Source organism: Eucyclogobius newberryi, unplaced genomic scaffold, assembly GCF_026437365.1.
Source record: "Eucyclogobius newberryi isolate DKJ021-1_F unplaced genomic scaffold, fEucNew1.0.hap1 SCAF_10, whole genome shotgun sequence".
NCBI classification, from domain to species: Eukaryota; Metazoa; Chordata; class Actinopteri; order Gobiiformes; family Gobiidae; genus Eucyclogobius; species Eucyclogobius newberryi.
Window position 1 is genome coordinate 1,365,872 of NW_027315724.1, and position 23,918 is coordinate 1,389,789.

At 45.5% G+C, this 23,918-nt stretch overlaps 1 protein-coding gene across 2 annotated transcripts; it reads left to right on the forward strand.

The window, feature by feature from the left end:
- The first annotated feature begins 1,297 nt into the window (after positions 1 to 1,297).
- Positions 1,298 to 23,249, forward strand: eif3k (eukaryotic translation initiation factor 3, subunit K). 2 transcript variants are annotated; one of them, XM_072457485.1, is made up of 8 exons: positions 1,298 to 1,456; positions 2,368 to 2,466; positions 3,221 to 3,341; positions 4,681 to 4,755; positions 6,834 to 6,900; positions 12,353 to 12,430; positions 12,501 to 12,626; positions 23,146 to 23,249. In XM_072457485.1, the coding sequence occupies exons 1-8, from the start codon at positions 1,395 to 1,397 to the stop codon at positions 23,175 to 23,177; spliced, it is 660 nt and encodes a 219-aa protein (XP_072313586.1). In that variant the 5' UTR covers positions 1,298 to 1,394; the 3' UTR covers positions 23,178 to 23,249. The 2 variants fall into 2 exon arrangements, with proteins under 2 accessions (XP_072313586.1, XP_072313577.1); XM_072457476.1 differs by having other exon boundaries at positions 1,300 to 1,456; positions 4,678 to 4,755.
- The last annotated feature ends 669 nt before the right edge of the window (positions 23,250 to 23,918 follow it).

A 23,918-nucleotide genomic window follows, 5' to 3' on the forward strand; every position in this document is an offset into this window, starting at 1 on the left:
CTACAGGTCACTACAGGTCACTGCAGGTCACTGCAGGTCACTACAGGTCAATGCAGGTCAATGCAGGTCACTGCAGGTCACTACAGGTCATTGCAGGTCAATGCAGGTCACTGCAGGTCACTACAGGTCAATGCAGGTCACTACAGGTCACTGCAGGTCACTACAGGTCACTGCAGGTCACTACAGGTCAATGCAGGTCACTACAGGTCACTGCAGGTCACTACAGGTCACTGCAGGTCAATGCAGGTCACTGCAGGTCACTACAGGTCACTGCAGGTCACTACAGGTCACTGCAGGTCAATGCAGGTCACTGCAGGTCACTACAGGTCAATGCAGGTCACTACAGGTCACTGCAGGTCACTACAGGTCGCTGCAGGTCACTGCAGGTCACTACAGGTCAATGCAGGTCACTACAGGTCACTGCAGGTCACTGCAGGTCACTACAGGTCAATGCAGGTCACTACAGGTCACTGCAGGTCACTGCAGGTCACTACAGGTCATTGCAGGTCACTGCAGGTCAATGCAGGTCACTGCAGGTCACTACAGGTCAATGCAGGTCACTACAGGTCACTGCAGGTCACTACAGGTCATTGCAGGTCACTGCAGGTCACTACAGACACAGAATCATCTCAAGTAAACACCTGACGACTCCAAAGCAAAATATATTTTAATAATAACTTTTGCCTCGACTAAAAGTAAACTGTGTGTAGAATCAGTAGTTTGAATTTATAAAATGTCTGTTAGTTTTGTTATGACTAATTTAAAAACTAAATCATAATTGTTCTACTTATGAGCCACTGCTACAACAAGCTCGAAGTTAGCATACTGACGAGGGTAGAGTCCATGCGTTTGTAATATTCTCATCAAATGTCTTTTGCTCAAAATATTACCATCCAAAGCAAGTGTGGCCAACATATGGTCGTAGCTCATCCATTCTCTTTTATGCTTTTTCACACACTTCCTGTATATACTATTAAAGAGCGCCACCAAGAGGTCACCTGCCATACATAAATGATCACGTGATTAAAAAAATACAGAAAAAAACTTGATCACGTTCCCACGAGATAATTTTTGTGAAAATATTATGTTTCGCTGATGTCACTTGCGGGGCTCCGTATAATTCGTCTCCCCGTTCGACTTTATTCTTTATTCCCCTCCTCTCTCTCTTTCTTCTCCCCTGCGGCTGCGCGTGTCGTCACTTCCTCCGGACATAGCGCAGCCACGGTCCGTCTCTTTTTGTGCTCCGCCGGACACTTCCTCTTCCTTTCCTTATCCGCGCTTCTGCTGCATGTTCTGCTGCCATCACCGGCTCCTGGTGCTCCTGGTCCTCCTGGTGCTCTAGCACACGTGTGGTTTTAATCTGAGAAGAAACAGGAAGAAAAAAGAGCTTTCAAATGGCGTCGTCTTTTGAGCAAATGAGAGCAAACGTGGGGAAACTGCTCCGAGGCATCGACCGGTGAGCTCCTCTAGATTAATATGATGCTTGAGCTAGGCTAATATGGAGCCAACGTGTGTATGTTAGGGACGTGTGTATGTTAGGGACGTGTGTATGTTAGGGACGTGTGTATGTTAGGGACGTGTGTATGTTAGGGACGTGTGTATGTTAGGGACGTGTGTATGTTAGGGACGTGTGTATGTTAGGGACGTGTGTATGTTAGGGACGTGTGTATGTTAGGGACGTAAGTATGTTAGGGACGTGTGTAGGGACGTAAGTACGTTGGGGACGAAAGTACGTTGGGGACGAAAGTACGTTGGGGACGAGAGTACGTCAGGGGGACGCGAGTAGGTCAGGGGGACGCGAGTAGGTCAGGGGGACGCGAGTAGGTCAGGGGGACGCGTGTACGTCAGGGGGACGCGAGTACGTCAGGGGGACGCGTGTACGTCAGGGGCACGCGTGTACGTCAGGGGGACGCGAGTACGTCAGGGGGACGCGAGTACGTCAGGGGGACGCGAGTACGTCAGGGGGACGCGAGTACGTCAGGGGGACGCGTGTACGTCAGGGGGACGCGAGTAGGTCAGGGGGACGCGAGTATGTTAGGGACGTATAGGGATGCATAGCTAAACCCACGTTCAGGTTCAGGTCTGGACATGAACTCATGCCATATTTACATCATGTTCTAACACAAGACACTTGGCTCGATGAAGTTAAGACACTTGAACAAGGACGACCATCAAACACAAGCTTTAACTGCAGTGAAATAAACTTGGATTTGTCTTTTTTCCTGTTGTGTGAAGCACTTTGAATTTCCTTGTGTACAAACTGTGCTGTACAAATTAACTTGTCTTTAGATTACCATGGCAACGTTCTCTATAGCCTATATTAGAACTATATATAGTTGGTAAATGTACTGTGTGTGTCGTTGTCAGGTACAATCCAGAAAATCTTGCCACTCTGGAGCGGTACGTGGAGACGCAGGCCAGAGAGAACGCCTACGACCTCGAGGCCAACCTGGCTGTTCTCAAACTGTACGTCCTCCCTCTGTGACGGCTTCTGCTTTTTCCTGTTTCTACTATTATGGCTCATGAAAAAAGTATTGGAAGTTTTATGACCCGTTCAAACCGCTGCGTCAAAAGTGTCCAGTTTACATTCAAAGTCTATGTAAACACGCGTCGAACGCCTAGAGGAACCTGATGCCGCTCTGCGCCGGGCCGCGCTTGCTCGCTCTGCGGGGCTCGCTCTGCGTCGAGCCGCGCCCGCTCTGCGTCGGGCCGCGCCCGCTCGCTCTGCGTCGGGCCGCGCCCGCTCTGCGCCGGGCCGCGCCCGCTCGCTCTGCGTCGGGCCGCGCCCGCTCGCTCTGCGTCGGGCCGCGCCCGCTCGCTCTGCGTCGGGCCGCGCCCGCTCTGCGCCGGGCCGCGCCCGCCCTGCTGTGTCTCCATCAGGAATCCTTGGTGTCTTTTTTGAATGAGTAATGTAATATATGAATGTGTAAAGAACCAAACTGGTGTAGATCATGTTGTTCCATTGTAGATGACGTTACATTGTGTTACAAATGTCAGACCTACAAGTTGTCTCGACCCAGTCCATATTTGTAATGTAATGTATTTACTCTGTACAACTGTTTTATTGTTATGTTCTACATTTCTGTTGGTCAGATTAACAAAGAAAAGCTACATTGTCATTCCTTTTATACTTTACTTCATTCTTAGTCTTTTTGCTTACCAACTAATGAATTTTGTCTAGATAAAGATGTAAATAAAAACCTTAAACCTGTCTTTGCAGGTACCAGTTTAACCCCGCCTACTTCCAAACCCAGGTGACGTCCCAGATCCTGCTGAAGGCTCTGACCAACCTGCCCCACACCGACTTCACCTTGTGCAAGTGCATGATCGACCAGACACACGTATCCTTCTGGTGCTCGTCTCTCACTATCAGGCTGTGAAATATCATTTGTTTATTGATTAATCACCATTATGTTAATCACCATTATGGCCTGAATTGATTTAAGGCGAGGGTCACCAACGCTGTGCACACAGGACTGAACCAGGTCTAACCCAAACCAGGACTCACACAGGACTGAACCAGGTCTGACCCAAACCAGGACTCACACAGGACTGAACCAGGTCTGACCCAAACCAGGACTCACACAGGACTGAACCAGGTCTGACCCAAACCAGGACTCACACAGGACTGAACCAGGTCTGACCCAAACCAGGACTCACACAGGACTGAACCAGGTCTGACCCAAACCAGGACTCACACAGGACTGAACCAGGACTCACACAGGACTGAACCAGGTCTGACCCAAACCAGGACTCACACAGGACTGAACCAGGTCTGACCCAAACCAGGACAGGACTGAACCAGGTCTGACCCAAACCAGGCCTCACACAGGACTGAACCAGGTCTGACCCAAACCAGGACTCACACAGGACTGAACCAGGTCTGACCCAAACCAGGACAGGACTGAACCAGGTCTGACCCAAACCAGGACAAGACTGAACCAGGTCTGACCCAAACCAGGCCTCACACCGGACTGAACCAGGTCTGACCCAAACCAGGACTCACACAGGACTGAACCAGGTCTGACCCAAACCAGGCCTCACACAGGACTGAACCAGGTCTGACCCAAACCAGGACTCACACAGGACTGAACCAGGTCTGACCCAAACCAGGCCTCACACAGGACTGAACCAGGTCTGACCCAAACCAGGCCTCACACAGGACTGAACCAGGTCTGACTCTAGATTTTTGTTTTTGTGGCTTTAAAGGAGGTGGAATAGTACTTTCATCATGTTTTAGTGCTGCTCCTCTGGAGGTGAGAAGGAGCTGGACCTGAAGCTGATCTGTGCAGAAGATGCTGCTGCAGCAGGTTCAGACCATGAAACATACAATACTAAGTTATTAGAGCAGAATGGATTTATAAAGTGCTTTTTGGATAAACATGACATTTCATACATTTTTGTATCCAGAGTAAAAACATGACCCATTTGGTACATTTTTAAGACCCTTTTTTCAAAAATGTATCTGGATACCTATCGTAATGAGGCAATTGTATCTGAATATACAAGTATTGGGATACGTATGGTATCGTGACCCCTGTATCAGGATATGTATCGTATGGCGAGGGTCTTGGCAGTACCTGCCCTACCTCACACTGCAGGCTGATGTGTGCTGAAGAGCAGATGAGTGTTGGGCTTGTTGGAGTGGGGGGGTGCCTTTCCTTGACTACAGTGTCGCAGCAGGAGGAGCGGCCCATCAGACAGATCCTGTACCTGGGGAACCTGCTGGAGACCTGCCACTTCCAGAGCTTCTGGGTAAGACCCTTCTATCAGAACGTGTAAAGTCCTGTGAGTGTGACAGGCCCTTTCAGGAGCTAAGCAGTGTGCACAATGACACTGGCACAAGAGCGCTGGCTCTCTTCCAGACACACTCTTAACACTCCATTAGAGGCTAAATCAAACGTTATTGTTGGAAAAATGGGAAACATTGGTAAATGGTCAAATTTATATAGCGCTTTTCCACCATCAAGGTACTCAAAGCGCTTTACATCAAGGAACCAGTCACACATTCACACACACATTCACACCCCAGATGTTCGCAGACACTGGGGGGCGAGTTGGGTTAAGTGTCTTGCCCAAGGACACAACGGCAGTATTCACATGAGGTGCGATCGTACCGCCAACCTGCGGGCCAGTGGATCTGATCGCTCTGACCGAGCGGGGAGTCGAACCGCTGTTTTTGAAATATCAGACCCAGGTCATATTTCCTACAGTGAAGCAATTTCCTCCACAGACGAGAAAATATTCTGTTTATTACTGCATAAAAACTGCTAACCCTAGTTTATATGTTTATATCTGTCTTTTAGTAGTTTGTCAGTTCATGGGCCCATTTCAGTCTTTTGGTCAATTTGCATTTTTAAATGTGAACTTGGAACAGAATCCTATTATTAAAACATCTCATAATTGCAATTCTTTTTTTGCCAAATCATGCCCCACTACTCTAAAGGGGCCCTCAGACCGGGGCGTCTAAAGTGTCTAGTTTACATTCAAAGTCTATGTAAACGCTGGTCGAACGTTTTCTGCGTTGGACGCGGCGCAGCAGCCAATCAGAGATGACGCTCCTGTGACGTGCTGCACGACCCGGAAGAAGACCCAAAACAAACCCTGCAATGATTAAAAAAATCCTTAAGAGGCAGCAAATAATGATATTGACTAAACTCTGCTCAGTTCTGAAGTATCTGCGGGTCCCAGACTGGCCCCTGGGCCCATCTCCTCCGTTTTAGGACTTTGTAAAGTTAATAAACCAAAGCCTCAGACGCACGTCTGCTCGTTAGTGTATTTTTCGGACGGGGACGAAGCGTCTGTCTTCAAATGTACAGGCGTCCAACTTCTGCGTCGGGCGCGAATTCGACGCCGCAGTGTGAGGGCCCCATAACCTTACTTCCTCCCATTCATAGTTGAAGTCTGCAGTTTCTAACTTAGGCAGCGAGACCCTATTGTAACCAACATTTTCAGTGAAAATACACAAATCACGAACAAAGACGAATTGGCAGGTAAATGTTTTCAAAAATGAGTCTAGTGAGCTCTTATTTTGAGTGAAGACCCTGGGAACAAATATTGAAAGATCGTTCAGTAGTGCCACCTGAAATATGAATTGACATGGCTGCAAAAGGAGCTCTTACCGGGAACATTGTAATTTACACAAATGACACTTGGTCATGGGACATGTATACAATTATAGTGGGGGAAGTATTTGAACACCCGTCAATTTTGCAAGTTTTTCCAAAATTATGGAGGGTTTGAAAAAATCATCGTTGGTGCATTTCCACTGTGAGAGACAGAATCTATAAAAAGTAATATTTAGTCAGACTCATCTTGAATAGAGCCATAAAAAGTGAATGTTTTTATTCTATGTGCGACGTCTGTGTGAAACATTTTGTCAAGGATTTCAAAAACATTGCCTTTTCAATGGGACCACAACATGTTGTTCTTCCAAAATTGATTCAATTTTGCACAAATTATTTGCATTAATACATAATATTACTCATATATGTGAAGGAGAGAAGAAGGTGCAATAGTGCCCCGGATTTGGCGGCAGGTGTAATAAAGGGAGGAAAATAATGTGCCCCCTCCTCTTGCGTGGCGAGGGCAGCGGTGGCGCACGGGCGAGGGCAGTGACGGCGCGAGGGCAGTGACGGCGCGAGGGCAGTGGCGGCGCGAGGGCAGCGGCGGCGCACGGGCGGCGCACGGGCGAGGGCAGCGGCGGCGCACGGGCGAGGGCAGCGGCGGCGCACGGGCGAGGGCAGCGGCGGCGCGAGGGCAGCGGCGCCGCACGGGCGAGGGCTAATCATTGCTGTTTGCAGCTATATTTATGAATAATATTTTTTGTGCAGACGAGTCTGGAGGAGAACCGGGAGCTGATCGACGGCATCGCCGGCTTTGAGGACTCTGTTCGCAAATGTGAGTATTTGTTCAGAACGGAAGATATTCACCTGTCATGCACCTACCCCCACCTGTCATGCACCTACCCCCACCTGTCATGCACCTACCCCCACCTGTCATGCACCTACCCCCACCTGTCATGCACCTACCCCCACCTGTCACGCACCTACCCCCACCTGTCATGCACCTACCCCCACCTGTCATGCACCTACCCCCACCTGTCATGCACCTACCCCCACCTGTCATGCACCTACCCCCACCTGTCATGCACGCACCGAAGTTTGAACCTGCAATCTACTCGTCCAGGGGTGTGAAATCCTGTTGGATTGTGTTGTCAGTGAGAGCAGACAGCTGAAGGAAACATGGAACACTTCATGAGCGATCACGCAGCGTGTCGGGGAGAGGACAGATCTTAAGTTAAGGTTACTGTACACTTGATTATCCCCGTAGGGATATTTGTCCTCTGCATTTGACCCATCCTTCAATCCCACTGGGGCCTCCCACTGGGGCCTCCCCTCAGGAGCAGCACTCTGGACCCTGCTCCAGATGTTAAGCTGGGCTTGGTCAGGACTCCCTTCGCTGCAGTCTCGGGTGGGGTTGATGGAGGAAGCTGGAGCCTGGAGGAAATCAACCCAGACATGTTGAGGGACATGCAAACTCCACACGGTCTTGTCCAGGAGTCGAACCCATGACTTTTTTGCCTTGAGACTAGAGCGTTGCCATGCCGCCCGTTTTGCATTGCTTTTAAGAGCAAAGAATCACGTTTCAGGTTTGAGCTGTATCTATGGAGAAAATTACTGTTAAGCTCATCAAGGTCATTGTAGAAACATTCATTTGTTGTCCTCTGGACACTGTTTTTACAAAAACAACACATTTTGACTCATCCGAGAGTCATTCTCAATCTGCAGATCGTATTCTGAGTGGTCCCTGAAGGGTGTTTACAGTTTAATTTGAGACTACTCTTCTTTGAATCCTCAAAATTGCCAGGGCTTCTCATTCTGGTGCTAATGGGGTACTCTGTAATGAGGGAGGGACTATAATGAAATGACAGCATTACATTACAGGGCTGTTGGAAGAAAGAGAAAAACGCCACCAAGAACCAGGCTGGCTAAATCTAAGCCATCTCGCCCTCACCAGCATCTGCCACTGAGCGCCAGGCTCAGGCTCTGGCCCTTCTGTGTGCACTCCAGCCACGGATCAGATGCCACAGTGTAGGAGACACGGGGCCAAAAAGACACAGTGATTATGGTGGCTTTACGGGACTATCAAGTACACAAAGAAGGGCGTGGCCCTGGCAGAAATGCATGATTTCAAATCTAAGAATGATGAAGCCGAGCCACAGCGGCCGAGAATGAGATGGAAAGAAAGGGTCTGTACCCTGCAAACCACGAGGCACAATTAACAAACTAGGTACTTGTCTTAAGTCAAGAGAGAATCGAAATTGCAGAGGCAACCTGGAATTATTGGTCCTCCAGAGCAGGGGTCCCCAACCACGGTCCCCAACGCGTTTGCTACCGGGCCTGGAAATAATCTCAGTGACAGCATCTTCTCCGACGTAACGTTGGCCTGTCCCTCATGACACTAATGAGCTCGTCTGTGGATGTATCATGAAAAGCCTTATAGGAAATTGCCAATGAAATCCATTAAATATAATGGAAGTATATTATACCTCTGCTCTTGTCCTGCGTGAGAACATCACTGATACTGCATTATACATGACACGTCATCGCGGCTGCGTCGCATCAAACACGCTGCCCAAAAGTAGAACCAAAAGTGAAAATGAGTGAAAACACGTCTCGTGGGCCAGCATCCTGCAGCTGCTGCGCTGTAACGATCTGCTCCCCAGAACCCAGTTACCATGAATTATTTAGGGAGAAATAGTGATGCGCTTTTGTGCCTGTTTAAGCTGCCAATAATGTCAGCTAATCTGTAATTTAGAAAATAAAATGTCCACGCCCCAAACACTTTTGTTGTGGCCTCCTGCCTTTTACTTTAACCAAACAAAAAATCACGTCACACGTAACACAGCTGACGGCTTCAGTTTACAGTCTCGACCGTCCCAAACCTTCACGGAGTTGAGTCATTAAATCCAAATGAGAAAACCGGGTAATCCACAATCAGGCGCGCCGCGCTCTCAGGTGCGCGCGTCCCCCTGCTCGTCCCAGCGCGCTCTCCGCCGCTGAATCAAGCGTAATCCGAACACGGCAGTAAGGTTCTCTACACGGGTTCTGCCCCGGTAGTCCTCACAGTCCGGTTCTACTGACTTCAGTTCTCACGGTGGGTTTAGGCGGCCGCCGCTCGTCTCGATCCGGCCTGAGCGGTACCAAAATCCCCAAAAATGAAAAACCTCCCCCCACCTGTAGTAACCCTAATAAGCGCTCCAGTCCACACACCCCGGACACGCCTCCCATTCATAAAAAGGAATACAGGGCGGGATACACAGAGAAGCATTTTTGTGCACCTTCTGTGGCTATGCTACAACGCGATCACCTGTTTTTACTTTTACAAGAGTCTGAGCGCTACTTCCCGTGCACAAAAGATCCATGAACTGCACGTGATGGATCCACGACCCATTTGTGATTAAACCAGGCGAATCGAGCGTGTGCAACAAGAGGATCAGCTGTTGGAGATTGAAAATGATGGTGATCTTAAATGTATATTTGAGGGAACTCTGCTGACGGCCATATTTATGTGATGAGCTTCAGTCAGAACAGTGAGGACACGTGGAACTGGACCTTATGTTACTCACATTCAGATATTTTGGAATAGAACACTTAATAATGTACAAACGTGTCTTTTGAGAACATTTTGCCTTCCGAGCTGAATCGAATGGAAGCCCAAGCCCCGCCCACTTTAGCACGTACCCTGGGACACCGGTCCTGAAAATAAAACCTACATAATTCCGGTCCGTGGTACAAAAAAGGTTGGAGACCCCTGCTCCAGAGGACACAACCTGGGATTATTGGTCCTCCAGAGGAGACAACCTGGGATTATTGGTCCTCCAGAGGACACAACCTGGGATTATTGGTCCTCCAGAGGACACAACCTGGGATTATTGGTCCTCCAGAGGAGACAACCTGGGATTATTGGTCCTCCAGACGAGACAACCTGGGATTATTGGTCCTCCAGAGGAGACAACCTGGGATTATTGGTCCTCCAGAGGACACAGCCTGGGATTATTGGTCCTCCAGAGGAGACAACCTGGGATTATTGGTCCTCCAGAGGACACAGCCTGGGATTATTGGTCCTCCAGAGGACACAGCCTGGGATTATTGGTCCTCCAGAGGACACAACCTGGGATTATTGGTCCTCCAGAGGAGACAACCTGGGATTATTGGTCCTCCAGAGGACACAACCTGGGATTATTGGTCCTCCAGAGGACACAACCTGGGATTATTGGTCCTCCAGAGGACACAACCTGGGATTATTGGTCCTCCAGAGGAGACAACCTGGGATTATTGGTCCTCCAGAGGAGACAACCTGGGATTATTGGTCCTCCAGAGGAGACAACCTGGGATTATTGGTCCTCCAGAGGAGACAACCTGGGATTATTGGTCCTCCAGAGGAGACAACCTGGGATTATTGGTCCTCCAGAGGACACAGCCTGGGATTATTGGTCCTCCAGAGGAGACAACCTGGGATTATTGGTCCTCCAGAGGACACAGCCTGGGATTATTGGTCCTCCAGAGGACACAACCTGGGATTATTGGTCCTCCAGAGGACACAGCCTGGGATTATTGGTCCTCCAGAGGACACAACCTGGGATTATTGGTCCTCCAGAGGACACTGGAAGGAAGGATGTGGTCAAGTATGTGGCGACTTGGATCCCGGAATATATAATATGTGAATAAAGGCACACGTACTCTACGCACACTTTCAAGGGGAAGAATATCTAAATGATATCAATGTGCTGCTAATCTGGACTGCTCCACTATTAAATATATTAAAAACAAATGGGGAAAAAGAAGGAATCTTGTTTTGACAGACGAAGAGTGGGAAAATGTGTGTGTGTCCCAGTGGAGGACGAAGTGTCTGCAGGTCCTGAGGGTCATTAGGATGGTAACCTCAGTCCTCCTGAGGGTCATTAGGAAGGTAACCTCAGTCCTCCTGAGGGTCATTAGGAAGGTAACCTCAGTCCTCCTGAGGGTCATTAGGATGGTAACCTCAGTCCTCCTGAGGGTCATTAGGAAGGTAACCTCAGTCCTCCTGAGGGTCATTAGGATGGTAACCTCAGTCCTCCTGAGGGTCATTAGGATGGTAACCTCAGTCCTCCTGAGGGTCATTAGGATGGTAACCTCAGTCCTCCTGAGGGTCATTAGGATGGTAACCTCAGTCCTCCTGAGGGTCATTAGGAAGGTAACCTCAGTCCTCCTGAGGGTCATTAGGATGGTAACCTCAGTCCTCCTGAGGGTCATTAGAAAGGTAACCTCAGTCCTCCTGAGGGTCATTAGGATGGTAACCTCAGTCCTCCTGAGGGTCATTAGGATGGTAACCTCAGTCCTCCTGAGGGTCATTAGGAAGGTAACCTCAGTCCTCCTGAGGGTCATTAGGATGGTAACCTCAGTCCTCCTGAGGGTCATTAGGATGGTAACCTCAGTCCTCCTGAGGGTCATTAGGATGGTAACCTCAGTCCTCCTGAGGGTCATTAGGATGGTAACCTCAGTCCTCCTGAGGGTCATTAGGATGGTAACCTCAGTCCTCCTGAGGGTCATTAGGATGGTAACCTCAGTCCTCCTGAGGGTCATTAGGATGGTAACCTCAGTCCTCCTCAAGGTCATTAGGATGGTAACCTCAGTCCTCCTGAGGGTCATTAGGATGGTAACCTCAGTCCTCCTGAGGGTCATTAGGATGGTAACCTCAGTCCTCCTGAGGGTCATTAGGATGGTAACCTCAGTCCTCCTCAAGGTCATTAGGATGGTAACCTCAGTCCTCCTGAGGGTCATTAGGAAGGTAACCTCAGTCCTCCTGAGGGTCATTAGGAAGGTAACCTCAGTCCTCCTGAGGGTCATTAGGATGGTAACCTCAGTCCTCCTGAGGGTCATTAGGATGGTAACCTCAGTCCTCCTGAGGGTCATTAGGATGGTAACCTCAGTCCTCCTGAGGGTCATTAGGATGGTAACCTCAGTCCTCCTGAGGGTCATTAGGAAGGTAACCTCAGTCCTGTCAACATCAATGACAACGATGTCCAAGCGTGTGTGAATCAAGGAGGGTGCCTGCTCTCGGCGCGGTGAGATCACGTTGGCGCTCACTGTTCAGCTTTTGTGGATTCATTATTTCATTTATTATTATTCAATTATTGGCTGCAGTGGAGCATATAGAGGATTCAATGGAAGGGAGTGGATTTTTAAGGAAATGTACTAAGTTAAAGGTCGATATCGACATAATAGATAATTGTCATATCTTCTAACTCTAGTATTTGTAGTGTCCAGCCTGGTGACTACATGACCCTTTAACCTGCTTGTGTCTACAGTCATCTGTCACGTGGTGGGCATCACATACCAGACCATCGACCGGCGTTTACTGGCAGAGATGCTGGGAGATCCTCTAGGTGAGACCGGCCTCCACAAACGGCTCTGTCCAGTGCTGAAGTGTAGATTGTGATGATCCTCTGTGTTCAGACACACAGGTCAAATCCTGGATGAATAAGTACTGCTGGACAGAGGATGAGGACGGACAGGTGTTCATCTTCAACCAGGAAGAGAGCGTCAAACCCAAGAACATCGTGGAGAAGATCGACTTTGAAAGTGAGTGTCCTTCTGCCATGGACCTGCTGGTGCCATGGACCTGCTGGTGCCATGGACCTGCTGGTGCCATGGACCTGCTGGTGCCATGGACCCTGCTGGTGTCATGGACCTGCTGGTGCCATGGACCTGCTGGTGCCATGGACCCTGCTGGTGCCATGGACCCTGCTGGTGCCATGGACCTGCTGGTGCCATGGACCTTGCTGGTGCCATGGACCCTGCTGGTGCCATGGACCTGCTGGTGTCATGGACCCTGCTGGTGCCATGGACCCTGCTGGTGTCATGGACCTGCTGGTGTCATGGACCCTGCTGGTGCCATGGACCCTGCTGGTGTCATGGACCCTGCTGGTGTCATGGACCCTGCTGGTGCCATGGACCTGCTGGTGCCATGGACCTGCTGGTGCCATGGACCTGCTGGTGCCATGGACCTGCTGGTGCCATGGACCTGCTGGTGTCATGGACCCTGCTGGTGCCATGGACCCTGCTGGTGTCATGGACCTGCTGGTGTCATGGACCCTGCTGGTGCCATGGACCCTGCTGGTGCCATGGACCTGCTGGTGCCATGGACCCTGCTGGTGTCATGGACCCTGCTGGTGTCATGGACCCTGCTGGTGCCATGGACCCTGCTGGTGTCATGGACCCTGCTGGTGCCATGGACCTGCTGGTGCCATGGACCTGCTGGTGCCATGGACCTGCTGGTGTCATGGACCCTGCTGGTGCCATGGACCTGCTCCAGGGGGCGCTCTTCTGTTATTGAGCTCAACCATAGAGGAAAAGTCTATGGTGAAAATGAATTGTAAGGTTTTAGGACTAATGTTGTTTTAGATCAGAGGTGATCAACTCTTTTCCTCCGAGGCCCATATTGGAATCCAGGCCCACGATTATTGGTGTGAAAACAAAAAAATGTCATATGTATTAAGGACACAAGTGCTCAGGGGCCACCGGTACCGGTGCTCAGGGGCCACCGGCACCGGTGCCAGTGGCCCCTGAGCACCTGTACCGGTGCTCAGGGGCCACTGGTGTCTCCAGTATCATGGTGTTTCATGTTTCAAGTGTCTCCAGTATCATGGTGTTTCATGCCGGTGCTCGTAGTAGGGCCTCAGTCCTACACTGGTGTCTTATTGTGAAACTTATTTTATTTATTTAAATAATTTATAGTTTAAAAAAAGTCCTAAATGTGAAAAGTATTAAACTTGAATTTCATACGGGCACTAATGGTGTTTCATGTTTCAGGTGTCTCCAGTGTAATGGTGTTTCATGTTTCAAGTGTCTCCAGTATAATGGTGTTTCATGTTTCAGGTGTCTCCAGTGTAATGGTGTTTCATGTTTCAAGTGTCTCCAATATAATGGTGTTTCATGTTTCAAGTGTCTCCAGTATAATGGTGTTTCATGTTTCAAGTGTCTCCAATATAATGGTGTTTCATGTTTCAAGTGTCTCCAGTATAATGGTGTTTCATGTTTCAAGTGTCTCCAGTATAATGGTGCTACATGTTTCAAGTGTCTCCAGTATAATGGTGTTTCATGTTTCAAGTGTCTCCAGTATAATGGTGTTTCAAGTGTCTCCAGTATAATTGTGTTTCATGTTTCAAGTGTCTCCAGTATAATGGTGCTACATGTTTCAAGTGTCTCCAGTATAATGGTGTTTCATGTTTCAAGTGTCTCCAGTATAATGGTGTTTCATGTTTCAAGTGTCTCCAGTATAATGGTGCTACATGTTTCAAGTGTCTCCAGTATAATGGTGTTTCATGTTTCAAGTGTCTCCAGTATAATGATGTTTCAAGTGTCTCCAGTATAATGGTGCTACATGTTTCAAGTGTCTCCAGTATAATGGTGTTTCATGTTTCAAGTGTCTCCAGTATAATGGTGTTTCATGTTTCAAGTGTCTCCAGTATAATGGTGCTACATGTTTCAAGTGTCTCCAGTATAATGGTGTTTCATGTTTCAAGTGTCTCCAGTATAATGGTGTTTCATGTTTCAAGTGTCTCCAGTATAATGGTGCTACATGTTTCAAGTGTCTCCAGTAAAATGGTGTTTCAGGTGTCTCCAGTATAATGGTGTTTCAGGTGTCTCCAGTATAATGGTGTTTCAGGTGTCTCCAGTATAATGGTGTTTCATGTTTCAAGTGTCTCCAGTATAATGGTGTTTCATGTTTCAAGTGTCTCCAGTATAATGGTGTTTCATGTTTCAAGTGTCTCCAGTATAATGGTGTTTCATGTTTCGGGTGTCTCCAATATAATGGTGTTTCATGTTTCAAGTGTCTCCAGTATAATGGTGTTTCATGTTTCAAGTGTCTCCAGTATAATGGTGTCTCATGTTTCAAGTGTCTCCAGTATAACGGTGCTTCATGTTTCATGTTTCAGGTGTCTCCAGTATAATGGTGTTTCATGTTTCAGGTGTCTCCAGTATAATGGTGGTTCATGTTTCGGGTGTCTCCAGTATAATGGTGCTTCATGTTTCAAGTGTCTCCAGTATAATGGTGTTTCAGGTGTCTCCAGTATAATGATGCTTCATGTGTCTCCAGTATAATGGTGCTTCATGTTTCAGGTGTCTCCAGTATAATGGTGCTTCATGTTTCAAGTGTCTCCAGTATAATGGTGTTTCATGTTTCAAGTGTCTCCAGTATAATGGTGTTTCATGTTTCAGGTGTCTCCAGTATCATGGTGTTTCAGGTGTCTCCAGTATAATGGTGCTTCATGTTTCAAGTGTCTCCAGTATAATGGTGTTTCATGTTTCAAGTGTCTCCAGTATAATGGTGTTTCATGTTTCAGGTGTCTCCAGTATCATGGTGTTTCAGGTGTCTCCAGTATAATGGTGCTTCATGTTTCAAGTGTCTCCAGTATAATGGTGTTTCATGTTTCAAGTGTCTCCAGTATAATGGTGCTTCATGTTTCAGGTGTCTCCAGTATAATGGTGCTTCATGTTTCAATTGTCTCCAGTTTAATGGTGTTTCATGTTTCGGGTGTCTCCAGTATAATGGTGCTACATGTTTCAAGTGTCTCCAGTTTAATGGTGTTTCATGTTTCGGGTGTCTCCAGTATAATGGTGTTTCATGTTTCAAGTGTCTCCAGTATAATGGTGGTTCATGTTTCAGGTGTCTCCAGTGTAATGGTGGTTCATGTTTCAGGTGTCTCCAGTATAATGGTGTTTCATGTTTCAAGTGTCTCCAGTATAATGGTGCTTCATGTTTCAAGTGTCTCCAGTATAATGGTGCTTCATGTTTCAAGTGTCTCCAGTATAATGGTGCTTCATGTTTCAAGTGTCTCCAGTATAATGGTGGTTCATGTTTCAGGTGTCTCCAGTATAATGGTGGTTCATGTTTCAGGTGTCTCCAGTATAATGGTGCTTCATGTTTCAAGTGTCTCCAGTATAATGGTGCTTCATGTTTCAAGTGTCTCCAGTATAATGGTGCTTCATGTTTCAAGTGTCTCCAGTATAATGGTGTTTCATGTTTCAAGTGTCTCCAGTATAATGGTGCTTCATGTTTCAAGTGTCTCCAGTATAATGGTGTTTCATGCCGGTGCTCGTAGTAGGGCCTCAGTCCTACACTGGTGTCTTATTGTGAAACTTATTTTATTTATTTAAATAATTTATAGTTTAAAAAAAGTCCTAAATGTGAAAAGTATTAAACTTGAATTTCATACGGGCACTAATGGTGTTTCATGTTTCAGGTGTCTCCAGTGTAATGGTGTTTCATGTTTCAAGTGTCTCCAGTATAATGGTGTTTCATGTTTCAGGTGTCTCCAGTGTAATGATGTTTCAAGTGTCTCCAATATAATGGTGTTTCATGTTTCAAGTGTCTCCAGTATAATGGTGTTTCATGTTTCAAGTGTCTCCAATATAATGGTGTTTCATGTTTCAAGTGTCTCCAGTATAATGGTGTTTCATGTTTCAAGTGTCTCCAGTATAATGGTGCTACATGTTTCAAGTGTCTCCAGTATAATGGTGTTTCATGTTTCAAGTGTCTCCAGTATAATGGTGTTTCAAGTGTCTCCAGTATAATTGTGTTTCATGTTTCAAGTGTCTCCAGTATAATGGTGCTACATGTTTCAAGTGTCTCCAGTATAATGGTGTTTCATGTTTCAAGTGTCTCCAGTATAATGGTGTTTCATGTTTCAAGTGTCTCCAGTATAATGGTGCTACATGTTTCAAGTGTCTCCAGTATAATGGTGTTTCATGTTTCAAGTGTCTCCAGTATAATGATGTTTCAAGTGTCTCCAGTATAATTGTGTTTCATGTTTCAAGTGTCTCCAGTATAATGGTGCTACATGTTTCAAGTGTCTCCAGTATAATGGTGTTTCATGTTTCAAGTGTCTCCAGTATAATGGTGTTTCATGTTTCAAGTGTCTCCAGTATAATGGTGCTACATGTTTCAAGTGTCTCCAGTATAATGGTGTTTCATGTTTCAAGTGTCTCCAGTATAATGGTGTTTCATGTTTCAAGTGTCTCCAGTATAATGGTGCTACATGTTTCAAGTGTCTCCAGTAAAATGGTGTTTCAGGTGTCTCCAGTATAATGGTGTTTCAGGTGTCTCCAGTATAATGGTGTTTCAGGTGTCTCCAGTATAATGGTGTTTCATGTTTCAAGTGTCTCCAGTATAATGGTGTTTCATGTTTCAAGTGTCTCCAGTATAATGGTGTTTCATGTTTCAAGTGTCTCCAGTATAATGGTGTTTCATGTTTCGGGTGTCTCCAATATAATGGTGTTTCATGTTTCAAGTGTCTCCAGTATAATGGTGTTTCATGTTTCAAGTGTCTCCAGTATAATGGTGTCTCATGTTTCAAGTGTCTCCAGTATAACGGTGCTTCATGTTTCATGTTTCAGGTGTCTCCAGTATAATGGTGTTTCATGTTTCAGGTGTCTCCAGTATAATGGTGGTTCATGTTTCGGGTGTCTCCAGTATAATGGTGCTTCATGTTTCAAGTGTCTCCAGTATAATGGTGTTTCAGGTGTCTCCAGTATAATGATGCTTCATGTGTCTCCAGTATAATGGTGCTTCATGTTTCAGGTGTCTCCAGTATAATGGTGCTTCATGTTTCAAGTGTCTCCAGTATAATGGTGTTTCATGTTTCAAGTGTCTCCAGTATAATGGTGTTTCATGTTTCAGGTGTCTCCAGTATCATGGTGTTTCAGGTGTCTCCAGTATAATGGTGCTTCATGTTTCAAGTGTCTCCAGTATAATGGTGTTTCATGTTTCAAGTGTCTCCAGTATAATGGTGTTTCATGTTTCAGGTGTCTCCAGTATCATGGTGTTTCAGGTGTCTCCAGTATAATGGTGCTTCATGTTTCAAGTGTCTCCAGTATAATGGTGTTTCATGTTTCAAGTGTCTCCAGTATAATGGTGCTTCATGTTTCAGGTGTCTCCAGTATAATGGTGCTTCATGTTTCAATTGTCTCCAGTTTAATGGTGTTTCATGTTTCGGGTGTCTCCAGTATAATGGTGCTACATGTTTCAAGTGTCTCCAGTTTAATGGTGTTTCATGTTTCGGGTGTCTCCAGTATAATGGTGTTTCATGTTTCAAGTGTCTCCAGTATAATGGTGGTTCATGTTTCAGGTGTCTCCAGTGTAATGGTGGTTCATGTTTCAGGTGTCTCCAGTATAATGGTGTTTCATGTTTCAAGTGTCTCCAGTATAATGGTGCTTCATGTTTCAAGTGTCTCCAGTATAATGGTGCTTCATGTTTCAAGTGTCTCCAGTATAATGGTGCTTCATGTTTCAAGTGTCTCCAGTATAATGGTGGTTCATGTTTCAGGTGTCTCCAGTATAATGGTGGTTCATGTTTCAGGTGTCTCCAGTATAATGGTGTTTCATGTTTCAAGTGTCTCCAGTATAATGGTGCTTCATGTTTCAAGTGTCTCCAGTATAATGGTGCTTCATGTTTCAAGTGTCTCCAGTATAATGGTGTTTCATGTTTCAAGTGTCTCCAGTATAATGGTGCTTCATGTTTCAAGTGTCTCCAGTATAATGGTGCTACATGTTTCAAGTGTCTCCAGTATAATGGTGCTTCATGTTTCAATTGTCTCCAGTATAATGGTGTTTCATGTTTCGGGTGTCTCCAGTATAATGGTGCTACATGTTTCAAGTGTCTCCAGTATAATGGTGCTTCATGTTTCAATTGTCTCCAGTTTAATGGTGTTTCATGTTTCAAGTGTCTCCAGTATAATGGTGCTTCATGTTTCAAGTGTCTCCAGTATAATGGTGCTTCATGTTTCAAGTGTCTCCAGTATAATGGTGCTTCATGTTTCAAGTGTCTCCAGTATAATGGTGGTTCATGTTTCAGGTGTCTCCAGTATAATGGTGGTTCATGTTTCAGGTGTCTCCAGTATAATGGTGGTTCATGTTTCAGGTGTCTCCAGTATAATGGTGCTTCATGTTTCAGGTGTCTCCAGTATAATGGTGCTTCATGTTTCAGGTGTCTCCAGTATAATGGTGGTTCATGTTTCAGGTGTCTCCAGTATAATTGTGCTTCATGTTTCAGGTGTCTCCAGTATAATGGTGGTTCATGTTTCAGGTGTCTCCAGTATAATGGTGGTTCATGTTTCAAGTGTCTCCAGTATAATGGTGCTTCATGTTTCAAGTGTCTCCAGTATAATGGTGCTTCATGTTTCAAGTGTCTCCAGTATAATGGTGCTTCATGTTTCAAGTGTCTCCAGTATAATGGTGCTTCATGTTTCAAGTGTCTCCAGTATAATGGTGCTTCATGTTTCAAGTGTCTCCAGTATAATGGTGCTTCATGTTTCAGGTGTCTCCAGTATAATGGTGGTTCATGTTTCAGGTGTCTCCAGTATAATGGTGTTTCATGTTTCAAGTGTCTCCAGTATAATGGTGCTTCATGTTTCAAGTGTTTCCAGTATAATGGTGCTTCATGTTTCAAGTGTCTCCAGTATAATGGTGTTTCATGTTTCAAGTGTCTCCAGTATAATGGTGCTTCATGTTTCAAGTGTCTCCAGTATAATGGTGCTTCATGTTTCAAGTGTCTCCAGTATAATGGTGCTTCATGTTTCAATTGTCTCCGTTATAATGGTGTTTCTTGTTTCGGGTGTCTCCAGTATAATGGTGCTACATGTTTCAAGTGTCTCCAGTATAATGGTGCTTCATGTTTCAATTGTCTCCAGTTTAATGGTGTTTCATGTTTCAAGTGTCTCCAGTATAATGGTGCTTCATGTTTCAAGTGTCTCCAGTATAATGGTGCTTCATGTTTCAAGTGTCTCCAGTATAATGGTGCTTCATGTTTCAAGTGTCTCCAGTATAATGGTGCTTCATGTTTCAAGTGTCTCCAGTATAATGGTGCTTCATGTTTCAGGTGTCTCCAGTATAATGGTGGTTCATGTTTCAGGTGTCTCCAGTATAATGGTGCTACATGTTTCAAGTGTCTCCAGTATAATGGTGCTTCATGTTTCAAGTGTCTCCAGTATAATGGTGTTTCATGTTTCAAGTGTCTCCAGTATAATGGTGCTTCATGTTTCAAGTGTCTCCAGTATAATGGTGGTTCATGTTTCAGGTGTCTCCAGTATAATGGTGCTTCATGTTTCAAGTGTCTCCAGTATAATGGTGGTTCATGTTTCAAGTGTCTCCAGTATAATTGTGCTTCATGTTTCAGGTGTCTCCAGTATAATGGTGGTTCATGTTTCAAGTGTCTCCAGTATAATGGTGGTTCATGTTTCAGGTGTCTCCAGTATAATGGTGGTTCATGTTTCAGGTGTCTCCAGTATAATGGTGCTTCATGTTTCAAGTGTCTCCAGTATAATGGTGGTTCATGTTTCAGGTGTCTCCAGTATAATGGTGATTCATGTTTCAGGTGTCTCCAGTATAATGGTGCTTCATGTTTCAGGTGTCTCCAGTATAATTGTGCTACATGTTTCAGGTGTCTCCAGTATAATGGTGTTTCATGTTTCAAGTGTCTCCAGTATAATGGTGCTACATGTTTCAAGTGTCTCCAGTATAATGGTGGTTCATGTTTCAGGTGTCTCCAGTATAATGGTGGTTCATGTTTCAGGTGTCTCCAGTATAATGGTGCTTCATGTTTCAGGTGTCTCCAGTATAATGGTGGTTCATGTTTCAGGTGTCTCCAGTATAATGGTGGTTCATGTTTCAGGTGTCTCCAGTATAATGGTGGTTCATGTTTCAGGTGTCTCCAGTATAATGGTGGTTCATGTTTCAGGTGTCTCCAGTATAATGGTGGTTCATGTTTCAGGTGTCTCCAGTATAATGGTGGTTCATGTTTCAGGTGTCCAGTATAATGGTGGTTCATGTTTCAGGTGTCTCCAGTATAATGGTGGTTCATGTTTCAGGTGTCTCCAGTATAATGGTGGTTCATGTTTCAGGTGTCTCCAGTATAATGGTGGTTCATGTTTCAGGTGTCTCCAGTATAATGGTGGTTCATGTTTCAGGTGTCTCCAGTATAATGGTGGTTCATGTTTCAGGTGTCTCCAGTATAATGGTGGTTCATGTTTCAGGTGTCTCCAGTATAATGGTGGTTCATGTTTCAGGTGTCTCCAGTATAATGGTGGTTCATGTTTCAGGTGTCTCCAGTATAATGGTGGTTCATGTTTCAGGTGTCTCCAGTATAATGGTGGTTCATGTTTCAGGTGTCTCCAGTATAATGGTGTTTCATGTTTCAGGTGTCTCCAGTATAATGGTGGTTCATGTTTCAGGTGTCTCCAGTATAATGGTGGTTCATGTTTCAGGTGTCTCCAGTATAATGGTGGTTCATGTTTCAGGTGTCTCCAGTATAATGGTGGTTCATGTTTCAGGTGTCTCCAGTATAATGGTGGTTCATGTTTCAGGTGTCTCCAGTATAATGGTGGTTCATGTTTCAAGTGTCTCCAGTATAATGGTGCTTCATGTTTCAGGTGTCTCCAGTATAATGGTGGTTCATGTTTCAGGTGTCTCCAGTATAATGGTGGTTCATGTTTCAGGTGTCTCCAGTATAATGGTGGTTCATGTTTCAGGTGTCTCCAGTATAATGGTGCTTCATGTTTCAAGTGTCTCCAGTATAATGGTGTTTCATGTTTCAAGTGTCTCCAGTATAATGGTGCTTCATGTTTCAAGTGTCTCCAGTATAATGGTGCTTCATGTTTCAAGTGTCTCCAGTATAATGGTGTTTCATGTTTCAAGTGTCTCCAGTATAATGGTGCTTCATGTTTCAAGTGTCTCCAGTATAATGGTGGTTCATGTTTCAGGTGTCCAGTATAATGGTGGTTCATGTTTCAGGTGTCCAGTATAATGGTGGTTCATGTTTCAGGTGTCTCCAGTATAATGGTGGTTCATGTTTCAGGTGTCTCCAGTATAATGGTGTTTCATGTTTCAGGTGTCTCCAGTATAATGGTGTTTCATGTTTCAGGTGTCTCCAGTATAATGGTGGTTCATGTTTCAGGTGTCTCCAGTATAATGGTGGTTCATGTTTCAGGTGTCTCCAGTATAATGGTGGTTCATGTTTCAGGTGTCTCCAGTATAATGGTGGTTCATGTTTCAGGTGTCTCCAGTATAATGGTGGTTCATGTTTCAGGTGTCTCCAGTATAATGGTGGTTCATGTTTCAGGTGTCTCCAGTATAATGGTGGTTCATGTTTCAGGTGTCTCCAGTATAATGGTGCTTCTTGTTTCAAGTGTCTCCAGTATAATGGTGGTTCATGTTTCAGGTGTCTCCAGTATAATGGTGGTTCATGTTTCAGGTGTCTCCAGTATAATGGTGGTTCATGTTTCAGGTGTCTCCAGTATAATGGTGGTTCATGTTTCAGGTGTCTCCAGTATAATGGTGGTTCATGTTTCAGGTGTCTCCAGTATAATGGTGGTTCATGTTTCAGGTGTCTCCAGTATAATGGTGGTTCAGGTGTCTCCAGTATAATGGTGCTTCATGTTTCAGGTGTCTCCAGTATAATGGTGCTTCATGTTTCAGGTGTCTCCAGTATAATGGTGCTTCATGTTTCAAGTGTCTCCAGTATAATGGTGCTTCATGTTTCAAGTGTCTCCAGTATAATGGTGCTTCATGTTTCAGGTGTCTCCAGTATAATGGTGGTTCATGTTTCAGGTGTCTCCAGTATAATGGTGCTTCATGTTTCAGGTGTCTCCAGTATAATGGTGCTACATGTTTCAGGTGTCTCCAGTATAATGGTGTTTCATGTTTCAAGTGTCTCCAGTATAATGGTGGTTCATGTTTCAAGTGTCTCCAGTATAATGGTGGTTCATGTTTCAGGTGTCTCCAGTATAATGGTGGTTCATGTTTCAGGTGTCTCCAGTATAATGGTGCTTCATGTTTCAAGTGTCTCCAGTATAATGGTGCTACATGTTTCAGGTGTCTCCAGTATAATGGTGTTTCATGTTTCAAGTGTCTCCAGTATAATGGTGGTTCATGTTTCAGGTGTCTCCAGTATAATGGTGGTTCATGTTTCAGGTGTCTCCAGTATAATGGTGCTTCATGTTTCAAGTGTCTCCAGTATAATGGTGCTTCATGTTTCAGGTGTCTCCAGTATAATGGTGCTTCATGTTTCAAGTGTCTCCAGTATAATGGTGCTACATGTTTCAGGTGTCTCCAGTATCATGGCGACCTCTCAGTGATGCAGAACAGACGGCGCTGGAACCATCACTTTTTCATCTTTTCTGTTTGGAATAAACATCTGTTTGTCAGAAGTGAGTCGTCTTTCTGTCTCAGCTTTGACATGAGCGTTTCTGTTCAACGTGAAGTCAACCTTTTAACCTGTTCACGCCCGTCTGTGGGCGAAAAACATTTTTAAAAAGTTCTATTACATCACTTTAATTTTCTTTGTCAATACCAGCAAGTTATACATTTTAAATATTTTCTCAACAAAACGAATGTCATTTACATTGAATAATTCGCCCCAAGAAGCAATTACCAATAGTTTGTGATAAAGTCAACTTTTCATCAAAATGTTTGACCTGTTTTGCAAATGATGACGGCCTCATCGGCGTGCAATCCTTCAGTAAGTGGACTCGTTCTGTCTGTAATAATCCAGAGAAAAATCATATCTACTTGTATTTTTCCTGACGTTTTCCGATTTCGAGATATTGTCAAGTCAACAAAGTTTTCTTCTCTGAAAATATTCTCGATGAAAGTGCGTCCGGCTCATTTTTCCGTCCGTAACAAATGACCCATTTGACTTATAAGATGTTTGGTGGTATTGATCTTTCGACGCCGGCTCACGCTGTTAACTACAGCCCTGCCTCTACAGCCCCGCCTCTACAGCCCCGCCTCTACAGCCCCGCCTCTACACGTGTGTTTGTTTATTAGCGTGACAGATCTCATCATCTCTCGTCTCTTCTGAGCTGGAACAGTCTCTC

Coding starts and splice junctions, on each gene's coding strand:
- eif3k (XM_072457476.1), top strand. CDS start 1,395: ATGGCGTCGTCTTTTGAGCAAATGAGAGCAAACGTGGGGAAACTGCTC. Junction 1,457..2,367: donor CTGCTCCGAGGCATCGACCG/GTGAGCTCCTCT, acceptor TGTCGTTGTCAG/GTACAATCCAGAAAATCTTG. Junction 12,431..12,500: donor GATGCTGGGAGATCCTCTAG/GTGAGACCGGCC, acceptor CTCTGTGTTCAG/ACACACAGGTCAAATCCTGG.